This window comes from Saccopteryx leptura, chromosome 1, assembly GCF_036850995.1.
Source record: "Saccopteryx leptura isolate mSacLep1 chromosome 1, mSacLep1_pri_phased_curated, whole genome shotgun sequence".
Classification (NCBI taxonomy): Eukaryota; Metazoa; Chordata; class Mammalia; order Chiroptera; family Emballonuridae; genus Saccopteryx; species Saccopteryx leptura.
The window spans coordinates 301,939,107-301,961,107 of NC_089503.1; the positions used below are offsets into that span (position 1 = coordinate 301,939,107).

Below are 22,001 nucleotides of genomic sequence, written 5' to 3' on the forward strand. Positions count from 1 at the left end.
TTGTATATATATATTTAGGGAAAAAACACTCCTTTGAACTTTGATTAAATTTGGATCAGGTGATTTCTTTGATCTTGTTCAAAATATTTATATTATATTATAAGAGACTTTAATAACATTACTTTTTCTGTAATCTTTGCCTTTAGTCTAGGATGGTATTAACTTTCTCTAGGTTTTAGAAATCTAGGATTTCTTATGTTGATAGAAAATATATTAAAAACATCTGTTCTAGTGTTCTGAAGTTATACATTTTAGCCATGAATAGCTAATAAGCAGAATGGTAAAAAGATCAGAATCAAATTAATGCATGACTTAAAAAAAAATCTTACTGAAAAACAAAACTGCTGCTGGGCAAGTATTTGTTTTAAAACCTAGGGCTAATTGTTTACATCAAAAGTCATTCTAACACTTTCTATAGGGCAGGACTTGATGAAAGGTGGGGCTGTCCTGGACACCAGCGAAGGAATTTCGTTTCTGGGAAGCCCAAAGGCCCTGGTGTAAGGCAGTTCCCTCAGTGCAAAATGGGAGGATGATAATATTCAGAATTTTTGTTGTAATGACTTCAGCTCTTGTTCTTTTGCAATTAATTTCAATTGTAGTTGTGAATAAGGTATTTTGAGAGATGGTATCTAATAAATTATATCCATGATTTTAACACTGAAAATGCTTTATTTGGATATAAGAGGTAAGCTTGTTTTATCTGCCTGTTCTATTAAAGCTTTTAAATATAATTTTACTTTCTTTATAAACAGGGATTCTTTTTTTTATTTTTATTTTATTTTTTTTTTTTTATAGGGACAGGGACAGAGAGAGAGAGTCAGAGAGAGGGATAGATAGGGACAGACAGACAGGAACAGAGAGAGATGAGAAGCATCAATCATTAGTTTTTCGTTGTGACATCTTAGTTGTTCATTGACTGCTTTCTCATATGTGCCTTGACTGTGGGCCTTCAGCAGACCAAGTAACCCCTTGCTCGAGCCAGCGACCTTGGGTCCAACTGGTGAGCTTTGCTCAAAGGAGATGAGCCCGCGCTCAAGCTGGCGACCTCGGGGTCTCAGACCTGGGTCTTCCGCATCCCAGTCCGATGCTCCATCTACTGCGCCACCTACTGCGCCACCGCCTGGTCAGGCTAAACAGGGATTCTTAACCTTTTTTTGTGCCTGGGTCCCTCTGGCAATCTAGTAAAGCCTATGAATGGATCTCTTCTTAGAATACTTCTTTTAAATTACAGAATAAAATACATAAGATTAAAAGGAATCCAATTGGGCTGAAATACGGTTATTAAAATAATTTTGAAGTGTGATATGTTATTACATGTGCTTCTATTTTTTAAATTAATTTATTTATTTGAGAGAGAATAGAAGGGGTGGGAGGGTAGAGAGAAAGTCAGAAACATCGATCTGTTCCCATATGTGCCCTGACCGGGGACCAAACTGGCTACCTTTGAATTATCAGGATGATGCTTAATCAACTGTGCTATCCAGCCAGGACACATGTGCTTCTTTAGTAATGCAATAAATAAGAAGATCTGATGGTGCAGCTAATAGCCGCCCTGATTTTGAAGTAGTGGTGAGAGTAAACAGTATTTTGAGATGTTTGCAACAACTGTACTGTGATTAAAATAAAATGTGGTTTTTATAGTGACATTCCCTGGTATCATTGATAATACTGTGGTTTGTTGCCTACATTCATAATGGAAGGAAATACTGTATTAATACCTAAAAGCTAGTGAAAATGTTTGTTTTGCCCATTAAAGTTTGCTGATCCCCTGAATTTTGCCCGTAGACATTTCTATGAAGCTATCCTTTCCCTGATTCTCAGCATAGACTTGACCCAAATTCCCTGTAAACCGCCAGACACCTTTATTGCTGGGACTTGCCTTGCCAGAGATCCAACAAGCTGACTCTTGCTCCAGTTTTCCTCTTAGTGTTTCTCAGAATCATGGCTCACATCAGGAACTGTTCCAGTTGGCCAAAACACTGAAATTTGGTCAAACTTGAATTCATCTTGGTGTTTATTTCCTTTATTCTTCATTTGGTTGTTCTTTGGGATAAGTAAAATATACTTATCTCCCTAAACCTAAATTTTCTCTTTGTTGATAGTCACAGTAGAGGGAAAACAAATATGGTCAGAGGTTCTTTAAGTGTGGCTTGACTGTGCCACAGTGGTTTCTGAACATTTCAGGTTCTCACTTGATAAATTGGCAGCCTTAACCGTTAAAAAATGTGTCCACAAAGAAAAGCATTTGTTTCAATTCAGTCAAAATAGTAGATATTGGCCCTGGCCGGTTGGCTCAGTGGTAGAGCATCGGCCTGGTGTGCAGAAGTCCCGGGTTCGATTCCCGGCCAGGGCACACAGGAGAAGCGCCCATCTGCTTCTCCACCCCTCCCCCTCTCCTTCCTCTCTGTCTCTCTCTTCCCCTCCCGCAGCCGAGGCTCCATTGGAGCAAAGATGGCCCGGGCGCTGGGGATGGCTCCTTGGCCTCTGCCCCAGGCGCTAGAGTGGCTCTGGTCGCAATGAGCGAAGCCTCGGATGGGCAGAGCATCGCCCCCTGGTGGGCAGAGCATCGCCTCCTGGTGGGCGTGCTGGGTGGACCCCGGTCGGGCGCATGCGGGAGTCTGTCTGACTGTCTCTCCCCGTTTCCGGCTTCAGAAAAAAAAAAAAATAGTAGATATTTACTTATGTTAGGAGATTTCTTATGGCTTTGACTTCTCCAATGGCGTTCTGGATATGCCTAGCCAGCCTGTCCTCCTAAAAAGGGACTGAGGAGAGATTCTGTCCATTGTAAGAACTGCCCCCAAAATTTTGTGATAGAATGAGCCTGGAATCAGGTTTAGTTCTGGAGTCCTTTGGGTGAGCCACCTCAGGACCAGACTTATGAAAGTCTAGGATAGACCGTGGCTGCCTCATAGGGTTATGCCCTCCCGACTGAGGTCCAAGTCTAGCCTGCATTCTGCTCACTATATTGGGTGCTCCACTGAGGGGCTGCATCAGCCAGGAAAAGTGACCTTTTCTAATTCAGAGAAAGGCATCTCTGGCTTTCTAAGCTAAGAATCTGTGAGCCTGAGAGCCCAGAAAGGTCGCTTTCCTAATTTAGACAAGCACCATATATGTACAATAGGAAGCCCTGGGCCACATTTTTAGGAACCAGAATTGAACTAATATTCAAGGAGCAAGAGAATTATATTCCTATGATGGGATGTTATTCAGCCACTCATAAGGAAAAATAAATATGGGCTATGGGCTATAAAATCCTAAATATTGTTAAAATTGAGTAAAATCAAGCATTTATAAAATCTGAAGGAAATACTTTTAAATTATAATATTTTAAAGAGATACCTGTGGTTTGAGCTTTCTCCATTATTTAATTTTCTAAATTTTCTATAATGCATCTTAGAAAATATATATATATATATTTGCATGCATGCTTGGTGATACTTGAGAATGAGAATCATTACAGTTTTCCAACCTGGTCCAGCCAATTTTATGTGTGGGAATTCTGACAGAGAAATGCCTCTGCTAGAATTTGCTGGACTAAGAGAATAAGAATCTGTTTTCTCACTCCCAAGAACGGCTCCTGACCACTTCACCAAGGTTCCTTGAACATGGCAATGTGCCTTTATAGCTTGACAATTTTTATTTGGGGTATTTAAAATAATCAGTACTTCATTTCACAAGTCAGGATAATTTTAGATTACTTGTTTTAATTTGAAACTTTGGCAAGCAGACAGGCTTATTGACTAGACTAATTGGATCTTTGGATTGCATAATTCTGTATTTGTTGCTGGTATCATTACATATTTAGGGAAGAAAGAAGAAATCTCTAGATAATACAAAGCGAGACATGTCCACAAATTGAAAATAAGGACTTTGGAATGCCCCCATCCTGTTTGCTCATTTCCTCTGTGCTCTGCCATCCCCATCTCTCACCACACAGTCCAGGAATCTGACTGGGTACTATAGAATTAAAAATCCCAGACTCGCCTGACCAGGCGGTGGCACAGTGGATAGAGCGTTGGACTGGGATGCTGAGGATCCAGGTTTGAGACCTTGAGGTTGCCAGCTTGAGCGCGGGCTCATCTGGTTTGAGCAAGAGCCCACCAGCTTGAACCCAAGGTCGCTGGCTCCAGCAAGGGGTTACTCGGTCTGCTGAAGGCCCACAGTCAAGGCACGTATGAGAGGGCAATCAATGAACAACTAAGGTGTTGCAACGTGCAATGAAAAGCTAATGATTGATGCTTCTCATCTCTCTCCGTTCCTGTCTGTCTGTCCCTGTCTATCCCTCTCTCTGACTCACTCTCTGTCTCTGTAAAAAAAAAAAAAAAAAAAAAAAAATATCCCAGACTCCCACAGATGACTCATTTTTAGGAAAGGTTAACTACTTCTGAAAAACTTTCTGCTTTAAAATTAATTATTCATTGATTGTGTGATCATGGGTGGTAATGCTTACTAACAACCTTTATATAGAAAATTTAGACCTGCAACAAGGTACAATATTTGTTGGGTCCTCATTTTTTCACTCTGGGCCTCTGAAACGAATACAAAATTAATTTACACGTCCTTTGAGATGATGGGGGTTAATTTTAACTTTTATTGACCAACAATGCCACCTGGTGGCCAGAAAGTACATTTTGTGGTGCCCATGCAGGCTGCACCAACCTTTGGATAGAAATAACCTCTATAGCGTTTGTGGCATTTTTATTATCGGAGTTTTAAAAAATGCTTAGTTTGATTTGGCAGAAGCAGGAAGGTCATACACTACTACATGTCTAACATGGTAAATAGAATTGACTACTCTCTTCTCATTCTTTAAAAATGGAACTCCTGTAGGATACTAGGTCTTAAATGGTATGTAGTAAACAATTCACTGTGACCAATACAGTCATGTCTGTCTGGTCTCCTTTCCTGGGTTTCACCTTGGTTATAACAGTCCCTGAGGCGGCTGGTGGTTTCATTGCTCCTCCCATGTGACTCAGGGTGATCCGTCATGTTCTCATTCTATAGTTAAGACACTAATTGATTCTTTTTAAAAATTATTTTTAAAGATTTTATTTATTCATTTTAGAGAGAGGGGAAAGAGACAGAGAGAGAGAGAGAGGAGCAGGAAGCATCAACTCTCATATGTGCCTTGACCAGACAAACCCAGGGTTTCGAACCAGCGACCTCAGTGTTCTAGGTCAATGCTTTATCCACTGTGTCACCACAGGTCAGGCCTGAGTGATTGATTCTTAATTAAGGGTGATCATGGTCTTGTCTTTCTTGAAAAGGTTGCCCTGAAAATATGGATGGATGGATGGATGGATGGATGGATGGATGGATATGTTGGAAAGTTGACTTTCTAAAAATTAATTTTGGAATGTCGACTTGAAAGCTGAATTTTAAGATTTTTTTTTAAATTGTCAAGGAAAAAACCTAACTCCATTACTTCCTTTATTAATAGCACAATTTTGTGACACCTATCTTAATGGTGGGTTTTCTCTTCAGCCAATTTGTGTGTTTCCACTCTGTTCCTGAAGGTTCAGGTGGGTGGACAGCAGCTGAGCTTGTGTACAAAGGAAGAAAGTGCAGCTCAGAAGCTTATCAGGCTCAGTCCAGTGATTCTGAGGTCAGGATTTCCTAATACGGACATCTCCCAGCAAGCTCTCTCAGTTTAGAGAAATGTCTCAGTTCTGTTGTCAAGAACAAGCATTGAAGACAAAAGGGGAACTTGCCATGAACCTGATACTTATGTATTGAATAAATCTGCTTTCCTTTCCACATTCTTCAGCTGTCTAGAGGCTTTAAGGAATATCACTTTTGATTAATGAAGTAGATGATTTTTTTTTTTTTTTTTTTTTTTTTTTTTTTTTTTTTGTGGCAGAGACAGAGAGAGAAGGACAGATAGGGACAGACAGGAAGGGAGAGAGATGAGAAACATCAATTCTTCGTTGTGGTTCCTTATTTGTTAATTGATTGATTTTTCATATGTGCCTCGACTGGGGGCAATAGCAGACCGAGTGACCCCTTGAGTCAGCGACCTTGGGTCCAAGCTGGTGAGCCTTGCTCAAACCAGATGAGCCTGCGCTCAAACTGGCGGCCTCGGGGTCTCAAACCTGAGTCCTCTGCGTCCCAGTCCAGCGCTCTATCCACTGTGCTACCACCTGGTCAGGTGAGGTAGACTAGATATTGAAAACATCTAAGAGTATTAATTTTTTTCTCCAACTCTGTCACTCATGAACAAGTTAAATATAATATTTAGACTCATCAAACATGGTTTATATGTGGTAGGCATTCTGAGTGGAATCAGAGTGAGATTAATTTTCATCTCCTGGTAAAGCTAAGTGTAATGTATAATCAGTGTGTTTTGTTAATTTTTGTTGTTTTCTTATCTGATTGATTGGAAGCATACTCTCCAACATCTGTGTTCAGATTACTTTAAGATCTAAATCGCTAGCGATGGTCTCTGACAAGATAGAACCTATACTGTGGCGCATGGGAGCTTAATGTTGTCATGCACAATATCTCACCATGGCTGCCTGCCAGCACTGGGTATTTATAATATGCATGTCTAGACTCACACAGGTTCTTGGATCCCTGTCTCAAAGATATACCGAGTTTCAGCACTTGGGTGTGTATGTTTATGTCATGTATGATATTAAGTTTGAAAAGCTGACACTAACACCAAGTTTGCCTTTGTGCCTTTCAGCATGATTTCATAAATCCATGGGATGAAATTATATACTCCATAATATTGGTAATAGAGATTGAGTCTGATAAAAATACATTCAGTCTCTTAACATGCCTTTCCTTCCCATTTTCTCAAGTCCCACTGTCATTGGGATTGGTTTCAGCCTTTATTGCTTTTTTCTAAACTAAGACACAATTCTGTCTAAAAAAGAAATTATTATTATTTTTATTCTAAGCATTTTTTGTCCCTTGTACGCAAAGGCCCCTGCTGAGTGCTATGAGAGATAGAAAGATGACTCAGATGTGGGTCCTGCCCACAAGGAGCTTTGAGTCAAATGAAAACAAAAATGATAAAAGGCATAAAATGAGTAACTGTCGTGTAATGTATTATTCAGAGGGAGAGAATACTTCGTTTATATGGAAGGTTTGGTAGGAGAGGAGGAATTTGAGACGAGCCTTGAAGAATATGAGGAGAATTTTTATTTGCAGAGACAGAGGAAGGATTCAGAAAACGGGAACATTAGATTCAAAGAGTGTGGAGCCAGAGAACACATGGGAAATGTTTAAGGAATTGTGAAGAATTAAACTCTGGTAAGAACAAAGGGCCTGTGTGAGGCAGTAGCAAGAGAGAAAAATCAGCAAGTTAATAGGGACCATGTAGTGGGGGAGAGGAGTACTCTAAATACCAGGCAATGGAATTTAATTTGATAGGTAATGGGAAGCCATCCAACATTTCTCAACAAAGAAGAAATTATTACCTTGAAACCCTATTACATTCCTTTGTATTAAAGATTTAGTAACAATAACCTATTGCCTTAATTTTTTCCCATAGTATAAGAACCACTATATATCACATTGCTCATTCACAGACCATCTTCATCTAGATCAGGTTTCTCAACTGCAGCTCTATTGATACTTCGTGTCAGACAATAGCTGTGGGTCTGCCCTGTGCATTTGTAGAATTTTAGCAACATCGCTGACCTCTAACCAATAGATACCAGTAGCCTCCAGTTATGACAGTCAGAAATATATCCAGACATTTTCAGATGACCCCTAGGAAGCAAATTCACCCCTATTTGAGAGTCAGTGGTCTAGTGTATTGCATTACTCTGGTGTTCTGGCATTGTTAGGCTCTTAGATCAACAAGCCTAAGTGTCCATTAGGCATTCAATCTACTGATGCTTGGAATTTTGTACCAGACATAAATCTGATCTTGAGATTAAAGTGTTCCATGTGTGTTGGAGTAAAAGGCCTGAACTGGACATTGGGAGCCCTGGGTTCATTCCTGGCTGTGCCACAGAGAGGTTGTGTGACTTAGGTGAGACCCTTTCCTCAGTAACCCGATTCCCCATCTCTAAAATGACCAGTGTGATGTTTCTGGCTCTTTCCAGCTCTGATTCTGTGTCCTGATTTCAAATTGATCTTTACTTTTTCACATTTTTAGAAATTTGGCACAGATTAAACTTGCATGTATATTAACCAACAAGAATGACTGAAATATTGAATTAAAAAGACAAGTATAAATATTTTCCTCCTTACAGCTTTATTTGTACTAAATACTATAATTTCTTTTCTGTTTCTAGATTATTTAAAAAACCTATTAGAAGACTGTGGAGATTACAGAGACACTCAAGGTAAATCACTTTTGTGTTATTTATTGCAGAAGTTTTTATATATTATGTTTATTTGGACCTAGAAATTAAAAATATAACAAAATCCTGTTGTATTCATAAGAAGCTTTTTTCAAAATAACCCTATTTGGGGTGGATTAAAATAGAACTAGATAGAGTGGTACTGTTAAACTGCATGCGGCTAATATTATGGGACAGGAGCGGCCCATGGTCAGCTGCCATGGGAGCAGCCTCCTGAGAGAGGGGACCCAGCATGGTGTGGGTCAGGGAGCTTCATCGTCCTGTGCTGTCACCCTTGCTAGATGTCATTTCACCTTCTCTGAATGTCCATTGCTTTCAAATCAGGGATGGAACCAGTTAATCTGCAAGGTCCTTTCAAGCTTTAAAATCATAAGTCTATGAGGTGACCAAACTAAACAAGTCAGGGATAATGTCTAAAATAGTGTATTGTTCTGGGACTGTTTAATGATGGGTATTAGCCTTACCCATCTCCACCCCTCATGCTCAGTAGTACTTAAGGGGAATAGCCCATTACATTACAGTGGACTCATTGATATTCATGGGATAATCCACTGTGTGTGCCTGCGTGCATGTGTTTCTCTTTCACACACACACACACACACACACACACACACACACACACACACACACACACAAGGATCACTTCTGTACAGGATAGTGGTGTTTCTGTCTGTTTATCCCCATACTACCTCTTTCAAATGTCATGGGTCTATCCCTTGTTCTAATCTGCAGAGAGACACATTAAACAAGTCCACATTCATCCCATTAGTTTTATGTATTTTGACCACAGTCTTGAACATCCTTTACATTTTCAGGTTACAAAGTTGAACAGGTTTTTAATCCATAGTGTAGAGCAGTGGTCCCCAACCCCGGGGCCGCGGACCGGTACCGGTCAGTGAGCCATTTGGTACCAGTCTGCAGAGAAAGAATAAATAACTTACATTATTTTCGTTTTATTTATATTTAAGTCTGAACGATGTTTTTTATTTTGTTTTGTTTTTTTTAATTATTTTTTTAATGGGGCAACATCAATAAATCAGGATACATATATTCAAAGATAACATGTCCAGGTTATCTTGTCGTTCAATTATGTTGCATACCCATCACCCAAAGTCAGATTGTCCTCTGTCACCTTCTATCTAGTTTTCTTTGTGCCCCTCCCCCTCCCCCTTTCCTTTTCCCTCTCCCCCATCCCCCCGTAACCACCACACTCTTATCAATGTCTCTTAGTCTCACTTTTATGTCCCACCTATGTATGGAATAATGCAGTTCCTGGTTTTTTCTGATTTACTTATTTCACTTCATATAATGTTATCAAGATCCCACCATTTTGTTGTAAATGATCCAATGTCATCATTTCTTATGGCTGAGTAGTATTCCATAGTGTATATGTGCCACATCTTCTTTATCCAGTCATCTATTGACGGGCTTTTCGGTTGTTTCCATGTCCTGGCCACTGTGAACAATGCTGCAATGAACATGGGGCTGCATGTGTCTTTACGTATCAATGTTTCTGAATTTTTTGGGTATATACCCAGTAGAGGGATTGCTGGGTCATAAGGTAGTTCTATTTTCAGCTTTTTGAGGAACCACCATACTTTCTTCCATAATGGTTGTACTACTTTACATTCCCACCAACAGTGTATGACGTGAACGATGTTTTATTTTTTAAAAAATGACCAGATTCCCTCTGTTACATCTGTCTAAGAGACTCACTCTTGACGCTTGTCTCGGTCACGTGATACATTTATCCATCCCACCCTAAAGGCTGGTCCGTGAAAATATTTTCTGACGTTAAACCAGTCCGTGGCCCAAAAAAGGTTGGGGACCACTGGTGTAGAGATTCTTATTCTCTTAATTATTTTCTTTCTCCTCTATCAACTTCTATTTGCAAGTGTTATGCTTATAAAGGTGCTTTTTTAAAGGAAAGGTTTGGAGTGGGGGTATGACATACTTCTTGTCTTTGGTGGACACATAATCTAGCTCAAGAAAAAAGCCTGCCCAGCAGACTAAGAACAAAGCAGATGGCTGTAAAGTGAGCATGCACTGAACAGGACAGAATCATTTGGAAGAGGGAGAAAAGTGTGAGGATTGAAGAGGCAGAGCTTTGTGAAGAGAGAAGTGGGGCTGGAGATGAGCTTGAAGGGTAGGTAGGAGCAAGAGTGGGCATTCCAGGTCCGAATCTGTCTCGTGAAGATGAAAATATTAAACAGATCTTAACAAATAGGGCCTCAAGAGGACATCTGTTCCAGGGCTTCTGCCTTCAAGGACAGTGAATTATTAGCTCCATTTTATAGATAAAACAAGTACAGGGCCAGAGACTAAAGAGCTTGTTTAAAGGGAATTACACACTTTAGCAAAAACTGAGAGTAGGCAGTGAACAAGGGGTGCACTGTGTGGTCAGAGGCGTGACAGCAAAAAGGTGGGCAGTTGTAAAGGAGATTGCCCAAGGATGGGGAAACTGAGACAAATACACCTTTGGAAAGTTGGCAGAAGAGTTAAAGGAACAGAGTCACTGGGGCCTCTTCAATGGATGGCATGGGGAGGGCAGAATTACTGAATGGATGGGAGAATTCAGAGTTTGGAATCCAGGGGAGCAGACAGCAGCAGCTTTATGACTTCATCCAAAAGCTTCTCTCCCTGCCCAGTTGGAGTTCAGACAGGCCAGAAAGCAGGGACCGTGCCCAGGGTCATCTCCTGATTATCTGCATGATCAGTGCTGGGTGCAGTACATTCTGATGTATGGTGGGGTCTCTATAAGGAAATATTGCTTTCCTTTGATAATGGTGGTAATAATATAATTATACATTTATATTTACGGACTACAGAAATTGATACCAGATACAGAATGTCTTGGTAGATTATAGTAGCTGGACCAAAACTCCCCAGCCCCTTTCCAGAAATTGATTTTCTTATTGTTCTTTTGCTGATGATTCCTGTCACTGCCACACCAGCCTCAGGAGGGCATGTTCCGTCTTCCAACACTCCCAGCTTTTCTCAGCAGTAGTGCTACTGTCATATTGTGTGGGATAACCTTCTTTATCGGGGTGTCTAATTAGTATCACAGGATGTGTAGCATCCCTCGCTCCTACCCACCAAAGCAGTAGACCTTCCCAGTCATGTGACAACAAAAAATTTTTTTTACACATGTCCAACTATCCCTCAGGAACATTACTGTCCTGGGTTGAGAACACTGTCGTCCAAAAGGAGACAAAGTTCAGACTTTTTTTTTATAACATATAATAAGACTAGAGCATTAAAAAACACTCTGCTAAAGGCAAGGGGTTAATAAAAAAGAATAAAGTACAGATGAAGCTAAATAACGCAGCTTACAAAATAAGGCTTGTAATTTCCTAAGGTCTAGTCTGCTTCCATATGACATTTCCCCTGACCCTCTTATATAGTTGCTTCTTGTAGTTCTGGTTTCCTGTTCCAGGATCTTTGTCTCCCTAAGATCGTTTATACTAGAATGGTCCCTAGCTTCCAGGTGAAATTCTATCCTTATCCTTGTAAACCTCAACAGGATCATCAAACCTCAGCACATGACATGCATACATTGAAACATAGTCTGTAAGGTTTCTTTGGCTCATTTTTTTCCTAAGTACTATTCTTTTGCCTGTTTCATGCCCCCACTGAATCTCATCATCCTCATCATCCATATTTCTGCCTGCTCACAGTTAATTGAGATCCTCCAGAGGGTGGTTGCTGTGAACTATCCATCTTGTCACCTGGAATTGCTTAATGTTGCAATTCATTGGTAATGACCGAACGCTCCTTCTGTTCCTACATGTTTTAGATGCCCTTGCTGTTGTGATAGAGGTAGCCAACCACGCCAATGACACCATGAAGCAAGGAGTAAGTATCTGATTTCAGTGGCTGGTGTACTGATGAACCTGGAAGCCAGGGCCCTCATGTGTTCTGCATTCTATTTCTGTAGGACAACTTCCAGAAACTTATGCAAATTCAGTACAGCTTAAACGGGCACCATGAAATAGTGCAGCCTGGACGGGTAAGTGTTTTAGACACTTGGAGACCTGTGAAGAAGGAGAATTATTTTGGGGACTGCTAAAGGCAAAAATCACCCCTAGGCATAAGCGAATTTAACTAAGATCATTGGGTCTATAATTTTTATACAACATTGGGGTGGTGAACTCTTTCACAGACTGGTATAAAATTTCTGGCAGACCATTTCATAGACCGTTGGTTGAAAAATACTGTTTTAGAGTGACTTTTGCTAATTTAATGCAATGATTTTAGGCACAGTTTGTAGCTAATTTTCATTTCAGTTATGAAAATAGGTTGTTATTGTTACTCTTCATTGACCCAGTCTGGTTCAAATAAGTTCATTCTATCCATTCAAAATGCTCATGACTTAGGACACTGTGACAAGAAGTATGATTGAATTAGAAGAATGGTAAGGGACCCCACAGAGTTATCTGATTAAATAGGATAATTTTATTGTGTAATACTAGCTGACCTCACACAACTTTAAAGACAATTTAATTAAAATCTTTCATGTAAGAGAGGCTTATGAGGGGAAGGAGAAAATTGGTATTTTGTTGCTCCTAATAGAGCATAAAAATGGCCCAGGGAATGAATTCAGGGAAATTACAAAATACAATTGTCAGGATGTTGGCTGTGCCTCTGGGTAAAGTGCATGCTGGGTCAATTACATTTCAGACCGCATAGTTTACCGCTGGGACCAATATTAGATTTATGAAACTGCAGCCTTGTCCAATTCCTAAATGACTTACAGGGTTTTAAAAGAAACCATGACTTTAAAAAAATCACAAGGAAACTATGTCCACCCAGCCTGCACAGAAGAAAATCTGGGGAAAGAAAGTTGAAAAGGAAATTATATGTACATTGTTGTGTTGTAATGGTATAGGACTAAATGGGTGTCTGTTTGGATGAACCAGGTTTTTCTGAAAGAAGGCACCCTGATGAAACTATCTCGGAAGGTCATGCAGCCCCGAGTGTTCTTCCTGGTAGGTGGCTATGTGTATTTCTGATGGGCCACAGGCAGGCAGAGTTGCTTTATGGAAGGAGACATTTGTACATTAGCACATTCAAATAGTAGTTTTAGTGGGATCTTTGACTGAATGTATTGCTTCCTTGCATTTCAAGTATAGGAAACAAAGGTGTTTAACCAGAAAATTATTTTCTAGTTGAATTTAATTTCATTTTAATTTGGAAAACTGGATTCAATCAATTATTTGTTTAGGCAGATTGTAATACCTTAGAAGGACTTAAAATTCAGAAACCATTAAATCTGTCCACAGAACTTGGAAAGAAAATACATTTTTTAAGAAATTGCCTTTTTAATAATATTTTAATAAAACTTTCTGGGTGGTTCTATTTTCCGGAAGCAGAACATAAGTATTTATTCAGTGAGCTTTTAATAAAGAAGTAATACTTTTCCTTTATTTCTGTGTCTTATCAATAACTTTGCAGCTGAAATTTGTTTCTTTACTTCATCCTCTGACATGTTTCTTCCAGTTTAATGATGCCCTGTTGTATACAACACCGGTGCAGTCTGGGATGTATAAACTGAACAACATGCTCTCCTTGGCTGGAATGAAGGTCTGTGCTTCTGTGGGAAGATTGTTTTTAACCTAAAAAAATATTAGAGAAAAATCTTTTTGATAATCATCTTTTAATTTTTTCTTCTGCATGTATTACTGTTCATGTGTTTGTTTATTTACTCATCATTTGTTCATTCATACATTAAAATTTATTCATAAGATATTTATTGAAAACTTCTATAAACAACATGGCAATAGGTTTGGTGGAAAACATAAGGATAAATGGAAGCATGATTCTTTTTGTCTTTGTCCCCACACCGTTCTCTCCAGGGGCTTAGCAACTAATAGGGAAAACAATACATTATATATAAGCAGTTTGAAAATAGACAGTAATAAATATCACTGAAAGCAGAGTTTCTGGTTGGGAGTTCAGAAAGTAAAGAGAGTGCAGCTTTTGGTGAGACGTGGAGGAGGGATGGATGGCAGCTAGGAAAGAGGGAGAACTGAGGAAGTCTTTTTGAGGGAAGAGCCAACACTAGGTCACACCTGGCCATGCTGAGCTGCGGGGAAAGGCACTGCAGGCAGAGGGAACACCGTGAGCCAGGGCCTGAAAGTGGGGGAGTTGGGGCTGCGTGTGCGTCGGCGTTTAATGAGGGAGAGCTGTGGTGGCTAAAACTGGAAATGAAGGTCGGTGGTGGAAGTCGGCAGCCCGGACCCTGGGCGACTTGAGCGATGCTTTCGAGATGAGATTTTTTTCTTTTTTAAGTGACTTTAGAGAGAGAGGAAGGGAGAGAGACAGAAACATCAACTGTATGTGTTCTGACTGGGGATCAAACCTGCAACCCCTGTGCCTTGGGCGAGGCTCTAACCAACCGAGCTGTCTGCCCAGGCTGAAATGAGATTTTCAGTAGGATGAATTTGCTCAAATTGTTTTGCTTTCTTCTAGGTAAAAAAACCCACCCAAGAAGCATATCAGAATGAACTAAAGATTGAGAGTGTAGAACGTTCCTTCATTCTCTCAGCCAGGTAAATTTAAAAACTGGATAGATGAGCATTTGCAGTATTATAAGGTTGGCCATCTCCCTCTAGCATTTCTTTCACATCTAGGTTAACTACTGAACTTTTTCCCCTTCTTTTCTTTCTGAATTCCATGCAATTCTCTCTTGGTTTACCATGTACTGTGTATAAAATGTTTGAGAGCTAATACAACAGTTTGCTACCAGCAAAGATAAAAATGTTCCTCTGAATAGAATAATAATGCTAGAAATTGATTTGCTGATCATTTTTTTCAAGTGTTTCAAATTTTTTATAGTACGTGTTTTTAAAACCATATAGTGCTGCCTGACCAGGCGGTGGTGCAATGGATAAAGCGTCGGACTGGGATGCAGAGGACCCAGGTTCAAGAGCCCGAGGTCGCCAGCTTGAGCACGGGCTCATCTGGTTTGAGCAAAGAGCTCACCAGCTTGGACCCAAGGTCGCTGACTCGAGCAAGGGGTTACTAGGGCTGCTGTAGCCCCATGGTCAAAGCACATATGAGAAAGCAATCAATGAACATCTAAGGTGTTGCAACAACAGAAAAAAAAACTAATGATTGATGCTTCTCATCTCTCTCTGTTCCTGTCTGTCTGTCCCTATCTATCCCTCTCTCTGACTCTGTCACTGTAAAAAAACAAAAAAACAAACAAAAAGAACCATTTAGTGCTTTAATGCTTACTAGGAAGTTTTCACATAACATTGAAGGACATAACCAATCTACAAGGTAAGTGTCATCTCATTTAAAAGGAGTAAGATAAAGTCACAGAAAAATTGAGTTGCTGTTTTAAGGATACATAGCTGGCAAAGTCGGGATGTAGATGGAAGTTTTTTGCTTTTAATTCTGTTGTCATTGATGATACCACATTGCCTTAAACTAGAACCTGCAGTGACTTATGTATAAATCAAGCTATAATACCATAATGTAAATAAAGTCCTGAGAAAACCTGAAGCGGTATGTGTTCTACATTGTTGAGTTCTTGGCCAAGCGGCAGAAGGTGGGTTTGGCAGGCTGTAACAGGTGAAGGGAGAGGCAGTAGCCACGGCACGCTCTGCTGCTGGGTCGAGCCAGCGCGGCTGGGCAGCTCTCAGACCAGACGCTGATGTAATTAAAATAGCAGCAAATACTTTTACAGCATTTACTTTGTGCCAGGCAGTATCCTGAGCACTTTCTGAGTGTTCGTGAAATCTTCACAACAACCTTTCAAGGTAAATGGCCACTATTACACCCATGTAATGGTGAGAAAAGCCACCCAGCTATTACATAATCAGGGCCAGGATTTGGCTCCTGGCAGCCTGCTTACAGCTGTGTCCAAACCACTAAAATCAACGAGGGTCTTCATAGCAACTAGAGTCATAACTAGAAACATTTTTTCCTCTGCATCAGTCATTGTGTTAAACATTTTATAATTATTTTCTCTTTTTAATTCCTATAACTAGTGGAGTAGGTATTGTCTTGACCTTTCATATAAGAAAAATGAAAGCTAGAAAACATGTCCAAGTTTATACAGCTAGTAAGCATGGGAGCTGAAATTTGAACTTAGGTGTATGTGACACTAAATTTTTATGCTTTTAACCATAGTAATATTGCCTATGTCCATGGATGTCACAGACTCAGACCAAAATCAGAGGAGCACAGGAACAGCCAGCTCACTGGTTCTTGTCACTTTTCTGAAAGTGGTTGGCCACTGCTGCCTGACACCAGATCTCAGGATGGCAGAAGATAAATACTGTTTTCAGGGGTTGCCAAAATGCTTCCTAGCTCCCAGTCAGAGCTATGACCTTTTCCTCCCTCCCTTCCTTCCTTCATTTCTCCCTTTTTTTTGAGTTTGAACAAAAGTGCAAAGAACATCAAGTCCCTGTATATCAGGCTTCTTGCAAACACTTAAAGTATGGTTATTGAAATCAAGAAAGTTATTTTCAAAGATCCAAGGAGGAAATGCCTATAAGAAAGTCAAGGTTTTAATTGCACTTAAGTTTCCTAACTAAAAATGTGCTTTGGTAAAAACAAAATTATTTTTTATTAAAGATTAAACAATTCAGGAAATGATGGGGAATCTTTTCTTCTTTGGTTTCCTATCAGGTAAGTATCTGGAGGGTTATTGGATTTTTAAGTATGATGGGAAGCCATCTCAGGGTTTTAAGCTAAGACTTGACCTGATTAATTTATATTTTTAGAAAGAGCACACTATTTGTTTAGTAGGAGACAGACCACTGGAGGCTAGAGGAAGTTGGGAGACCAGGTAAGGGGCTATAGATGATGGTGTCTTGGACTAGAGTGGTGAGAAGTGGTTAGAATCAGGTGTAGCCAATAGGACTGCTCATGGGTTGAATGTGGGAGATGCAGGAGAAATGATAAGAGTGGAAAGTTCTTGATAAAGGAAACATGAATTTCCAAGGGAGCATTCAGGTGGCATGGGGGAAAGGAAGCTGACATGTATGAATGCCATGCTCCCCTTCTGGATCCCTCCATCCACAATGAGGCAGATCTGTATACCATGTAAAAAGGGATTAAGAAGGCCTCTTGTGATCTGGTTCTTGTCTACCTCACCAGCCTGATCTCCATCACTCTTCCTGTACCCACTACACGAAAGCCTGGCATGCTCCATCAGCATGGGTCTGCTTAGAATTCTCCATGCACACCAGCCTCCTTCACGGCCTTCTGCCTTACACAGGTGGCTGCCTCCACCTGGAATTCATCATTTTGTTCAATAAGTAATATGAAGTCTCTACCCTGGGCCAGGCATTTGGGATACAGTGGAGATTTAAAAGGGTCCTCCTTCTCCTTCTCTAAGCTCATAGTCCATTAGGGAAGACACACACTTAGAAAATATTAACATGGTCATTTAGTAGTATAATGAAAAGTAGGACACAAGAAAACTACCAGGAGATATTAAGCTGTAAAGCAAGCGATCTTGAACTAGATTTGACAGAGGATGGACAGTAAGGTTTAGCTTCCCTGAAGACCCACTGTGTCTAGTTACTGATGAAGGATAACTCGGGGTTGGATAGCTAGGCAAAGAGGAAAGGAATGTCGTGAGGTGGAAAGGAGCCTGACATAGTTGAAGAACTGAAAGGTTGGTGCAGCCTGAACATAGAGAATGAGAGGGACTCACCCAAGATAAGCCTGGAGGGACAGGGAGATAGATTTCGCAGAACCATCTTATGGATTTGATCTTTAGCCTAAGAGCCACAGGAAGCCACTGAAAGGTTTATGCAAGGGGATGATGTAATTTAGAGTATCTGGTTGCTGTTTGGAGAATGGTTTGGGAGGGGAACTGAATGAGATGGCCAAGTGGACCTAGAGGATGAGAGAGAGGCATTGAGAGTGAGCTCCAGCCTGTCCATCATATTGAGCAGCGGTGCCTCCGCTGTGTAGGGGACACAGAGGAGCAGCTTTGGGGGAGAGATGAGGAATTGAGTTTCAGATGTGCACATTGAATGTGAGGTGCCTATGAATCATCAAAATGGCACCATCGAGGAGACAGCATATGGAAGGGTCTGAATGTCAGAAGGAGGCTGGACTGGAGGTGTGTATTTGGGAATCATCAACTTAGAGATGGTAACCAAAGCCAAGAGACTGAATGAAGATACATAGAGAGAATGGAGAGTTCCCTGTCAAACTCTTGTAATTCTTCCAGTCCTATTTTAGTCTCCACCTCTGTGAAGCCTTCCCTGCCACCTGTAGAAGGTAATTTACCACTTCTGTGTCATTTATTATATCACATGGTAATTACTTGTTTCTGTGTCTCACCTCAATCACATGTAAGCCCTCACAAGTGAGGTGTGTTTTGTGTGCTCAGTTCATGGCTTAGGAGCTGGCTCTTAGTAGGCTCTCAGTAAATGTTACTCAAATGAATTGAATTGAAGCAGTGTGGCCTGTGGACCAATTAACATAACAGTTAATAAAAGGGGTATATGGTGTAACCAGGTCTCATACACCAGAAATCCCTTCTATTGGAGGGTTTTTCCCCTTGGAAGTTCACCCCAGTTAATGGGAAGGTGGTCCTTTTTAAGTATAAATTTGCTTTTTGCTAATGTGCACGTCCCATAAAGAAAAGAATACTTGGTTTAACTGTCTTTGATCCGAGGAAGATGCTGATTCTTCTGCTAACCATGTTACAAAAGGAGAGCTAGAGTGTCTTCACTCGATGCTGCAGCAAATGTGTGTGGTCTGTGAAAAATGTGTTATCAAGAGCTGGTAAACATTGATTTGGCAGAACCCACACAAGAGAAAGCCAGGAATGATTAAATGAAAGAACAGCATATGTGACATGATTTGTGCAGTTGAATTACATTCCACATGCTCTTGGGGCTCCGGAAAAATCAGATGGCAATTCTCAAATTAGCCATCTGCCTCTCTGCTTTCTGTTACCTCTTCCAGTGAAAAAGTGGGGAGGGAAGGAGAAAGGGCAGGATGGTAATATTTGATGAATGTTTGCTTGGGAGCCTGAGCCTGTGTGTTTATAGTGTTCTTCAGAGAACATGAATAGAGGCCAGAGACGACATTGTGGTGAAGGGGTCAACCTTTAGCCACACTTGGATCTGATACCAACTTATTTAGTATAGTCTGTTGTCTAAAGCAAATTATCTAACATTTTGTATCCTCAGTTTCCTCATCTGTAAATGGTGAGGGTGGGTGGTGATGTTGGGATGGGGTTATGTGTAAGATCTAATCTATATTCCATGGGGTTGCTCTGAGGAAGAGATGGACGATATTTGTAAAGCAGTTAACACAGTTGTCTGACACGTGTAGTAACTGTTAAAGAACTGTCAGCTAGTTGTGATAGTAATGGTGGAATAGTAGAGGTAACTGAGGGAGGTTTTGTTTGTTTTGGAGAGATAGGGGTTGTTTCTATTTTATTTTGTTATTGGTATATTGGTATATAATAAAAATTTGAGAAACATACAAGCTTAAAATTTTTATTTGTAAACTGGATTTCTACCTTTTAATAACCGTATGAGTTCAAATTCTAAGTGGCTCTTAAGTTATTTAATAAGGTATATTTCTAAGAATGATTATTGTGGGGAAGATGAATGTTTTTTTACTATCTCCTTGACCTGCTCTGAGTTTATTTAACTATAACAAAAATATCCCTAAGCATACCTTTATTTATTTATAGAATTTTTTATTTTAAAAATGTCATTTAAGTGTTCAAAAACCACATGTTTTCAATGTCTTACTCTGTGTGACACATAACTTTCTTTAATTTTTTTAACATAAACTTATTAATAAAATATTTGGGAGTAAAAGTTTAAAAAATGAGTTAATAATATAATGAAACTGCATATTCATCACTCAGACTCAAAAATGATCAAGAAGATTCTGTCACGAGTTTTCCTATTTTCTGAAGTCTTGTAAAACAAATTGCAGATGTGAAGTCATTTCACTCCTGCATTCTGCAGTGTGCCTCTCTAAGAAAAATATACACTGTCTTACGCAGTCACATGCCCTTCATTGTGATGGATTTCATTTTAGTATGGTAGAGTTCCAAACTTATTAAACTCTCTCTCTCTTTGTGCATGCGCACGCACACACACAAACACACCCTGTAATGTGCCCCTCACTCTTGGGTATGCAGCGATAATCTGATAGCAGCGATCATCAAATTACCAGCGTTTTGAGTGTGAGGAGGTGCACAAAAGTACAAGAATGCCTTTTTCTGAATAGGCTTCTCCCCTATTTTGCCCATTTCCATCTTGATTTGAATCATAACTCCTGAAGTCCTGAGGGTAGGGACAGAAAACGGAATGAGCTGAGTCAGGTAGAGAGGCCCTGACAACTATAGGCAGTTTCCCCATCAACCAGTCCTTAAACATCTGTTTATGGTCCCAAAACTGTGTTTCCTTAACCTACTGCCCTCTCTAGAAAATTTTAGTAGTTGTTACTAATCTAGATATATTTAGTATTCTATGGTATAAACTTGAGTTTAAAACTTGATTTCTTGGAATCGTTTTAATTTCTAAGATTATATCTGAGGAAAGTCCTTGGATACATAAAGAATCATTATGATTAATTGTGTGAATAGCTTGTCAACCAAATAAAAATACTTCCAAAGTTAGGAGACTTCAAAAGCCATTCAGTACCAAGCAGTACTTTTGGAAGGAAGAAAAGCATTGTGTTTGCTAAAGTGCCGTGTGTTCTCTAGAGCCTGGTCTGGCGATTTGTGCACATAAACCTCAGGGCTGCTGCTGTGACCAGCGTTGTGGGCAGGTGGTGGAATCTGTTGCCATGGGAGAAGGAAAAGAAGTAAGAAAAAGGCAAAGAATAAAAGCTGACATCTGGTTGATGGCACCTTCTTTTACCCCCATACAGCTCTGCGACAGAAAGGGATGAATGGCTAGAAGCGATTTCCAGGTCAATAGAGGAGTATGCCAAGAAAAGAATCACATTCTGTCCTAGTAGGAGTCTTGATGAGGTATTGTCTTTTTCTCCTTCCTTTTTTAAATGCACTTTACTTTTCATTTTGAAGAAACCTTTCCCAGGCAGTTGGAAATGCAACAAGTGTTTCACAGAAGGATTGGAGTTGTGTGTAGCTAAGTTTTTATCCTATTAATGTCTCACTGCAGGTCTATGATAACATGTAGCATAGTCATATTCTTTTCTGATGCTAAAACCTTATTGTATACAATTTAGAAAATAAACTACAGTTTAAGAAAACTAATCAGCAGTCATTTTACTACCACAGGCATCTTTGAAAGTTAATTTGTGTTAGAGGATCGTTATAATGTAGCTAATGTTAATATCCTAAGGACATGAAAAAGACAATAGCCCATATTTTATGAATGATCCCCTCAGCATTGTGAGCTGCCAGTGCTCAAGAAAAGGCTTGATTCTGTAGCAGTCCACGTGCATGAGATAATCAGAAGTTGTTCTTCCACAGGCAGACTCGGAAAATAAAGAGGAAGTTAGTCCCCTTGGATCAAAGGCTCCCATCTGGATTCCTGATACCAGAGCCACAATGTGTATGATCTGCACAAGTGAATTTACTCTGACTTGGAGACGCCACCACTGCCGGGCTTGTGGCAAGGTTGGAGAGGATAACACCTTCTCTGTTGTGATTACTATCAAACCCTACTCTTTGGGCCAAAGACCTTCTTGGTATCAATGAAAAACTCTCCCCCT

At 40.1% G+C, this 22,001-nt stretch overlaps 1 protein-coding gene across 3 annotated transcripts in view; it reads left to right on the forward strand.

Moving 5' to 3' along the window:
- Positions 1 to 22,001, forward strand: part of FGD6 (FYVE, RhoGEF and PH domain containing 6) — a 127,968-nt gene that overhangs the window by 90,860 nt on the left and 15,107 nt on the right. For all 3 annotated transcript variants that reach the window (XM_066357359.1, XM_066357365.1, XM_066357368.1), the window contains 8 exons: positions 8,250 to 8,300; positions 12,115 to 12,173; positions 12,256 to 12,327; positions 13,238 to 13,306; positions 13,818 to 13,901; positions 14,790 to 14,869; positions 21,192 to 21,294; positions 21,760 to 21,906. In XM_066357359.1, the coding sequence (XP_066213456.1) occupies positions 8,250 to 8,300; positions 12,115 to 12,173; positions 12,256 to 12,327; positions 13,238 to 13,306; positions 13,818 to 13,901; positions 14,790 to 14,869; positions 21,192 to 21,294; positions 21,760 to 21,906 (665 nt within the window). The remainder of the gene's footprint in view (positions 1 to 8,249; positions 8,301 to 12,114; positions 12,174 to 12,255; positions 12,328 to 13,237; positions 13,307 to 13,817; positions 13,902 to 14,789; positions 14,870 to 21,191; positions 21,295 to 21,759; positions 21,907 to 22,001) is intronic.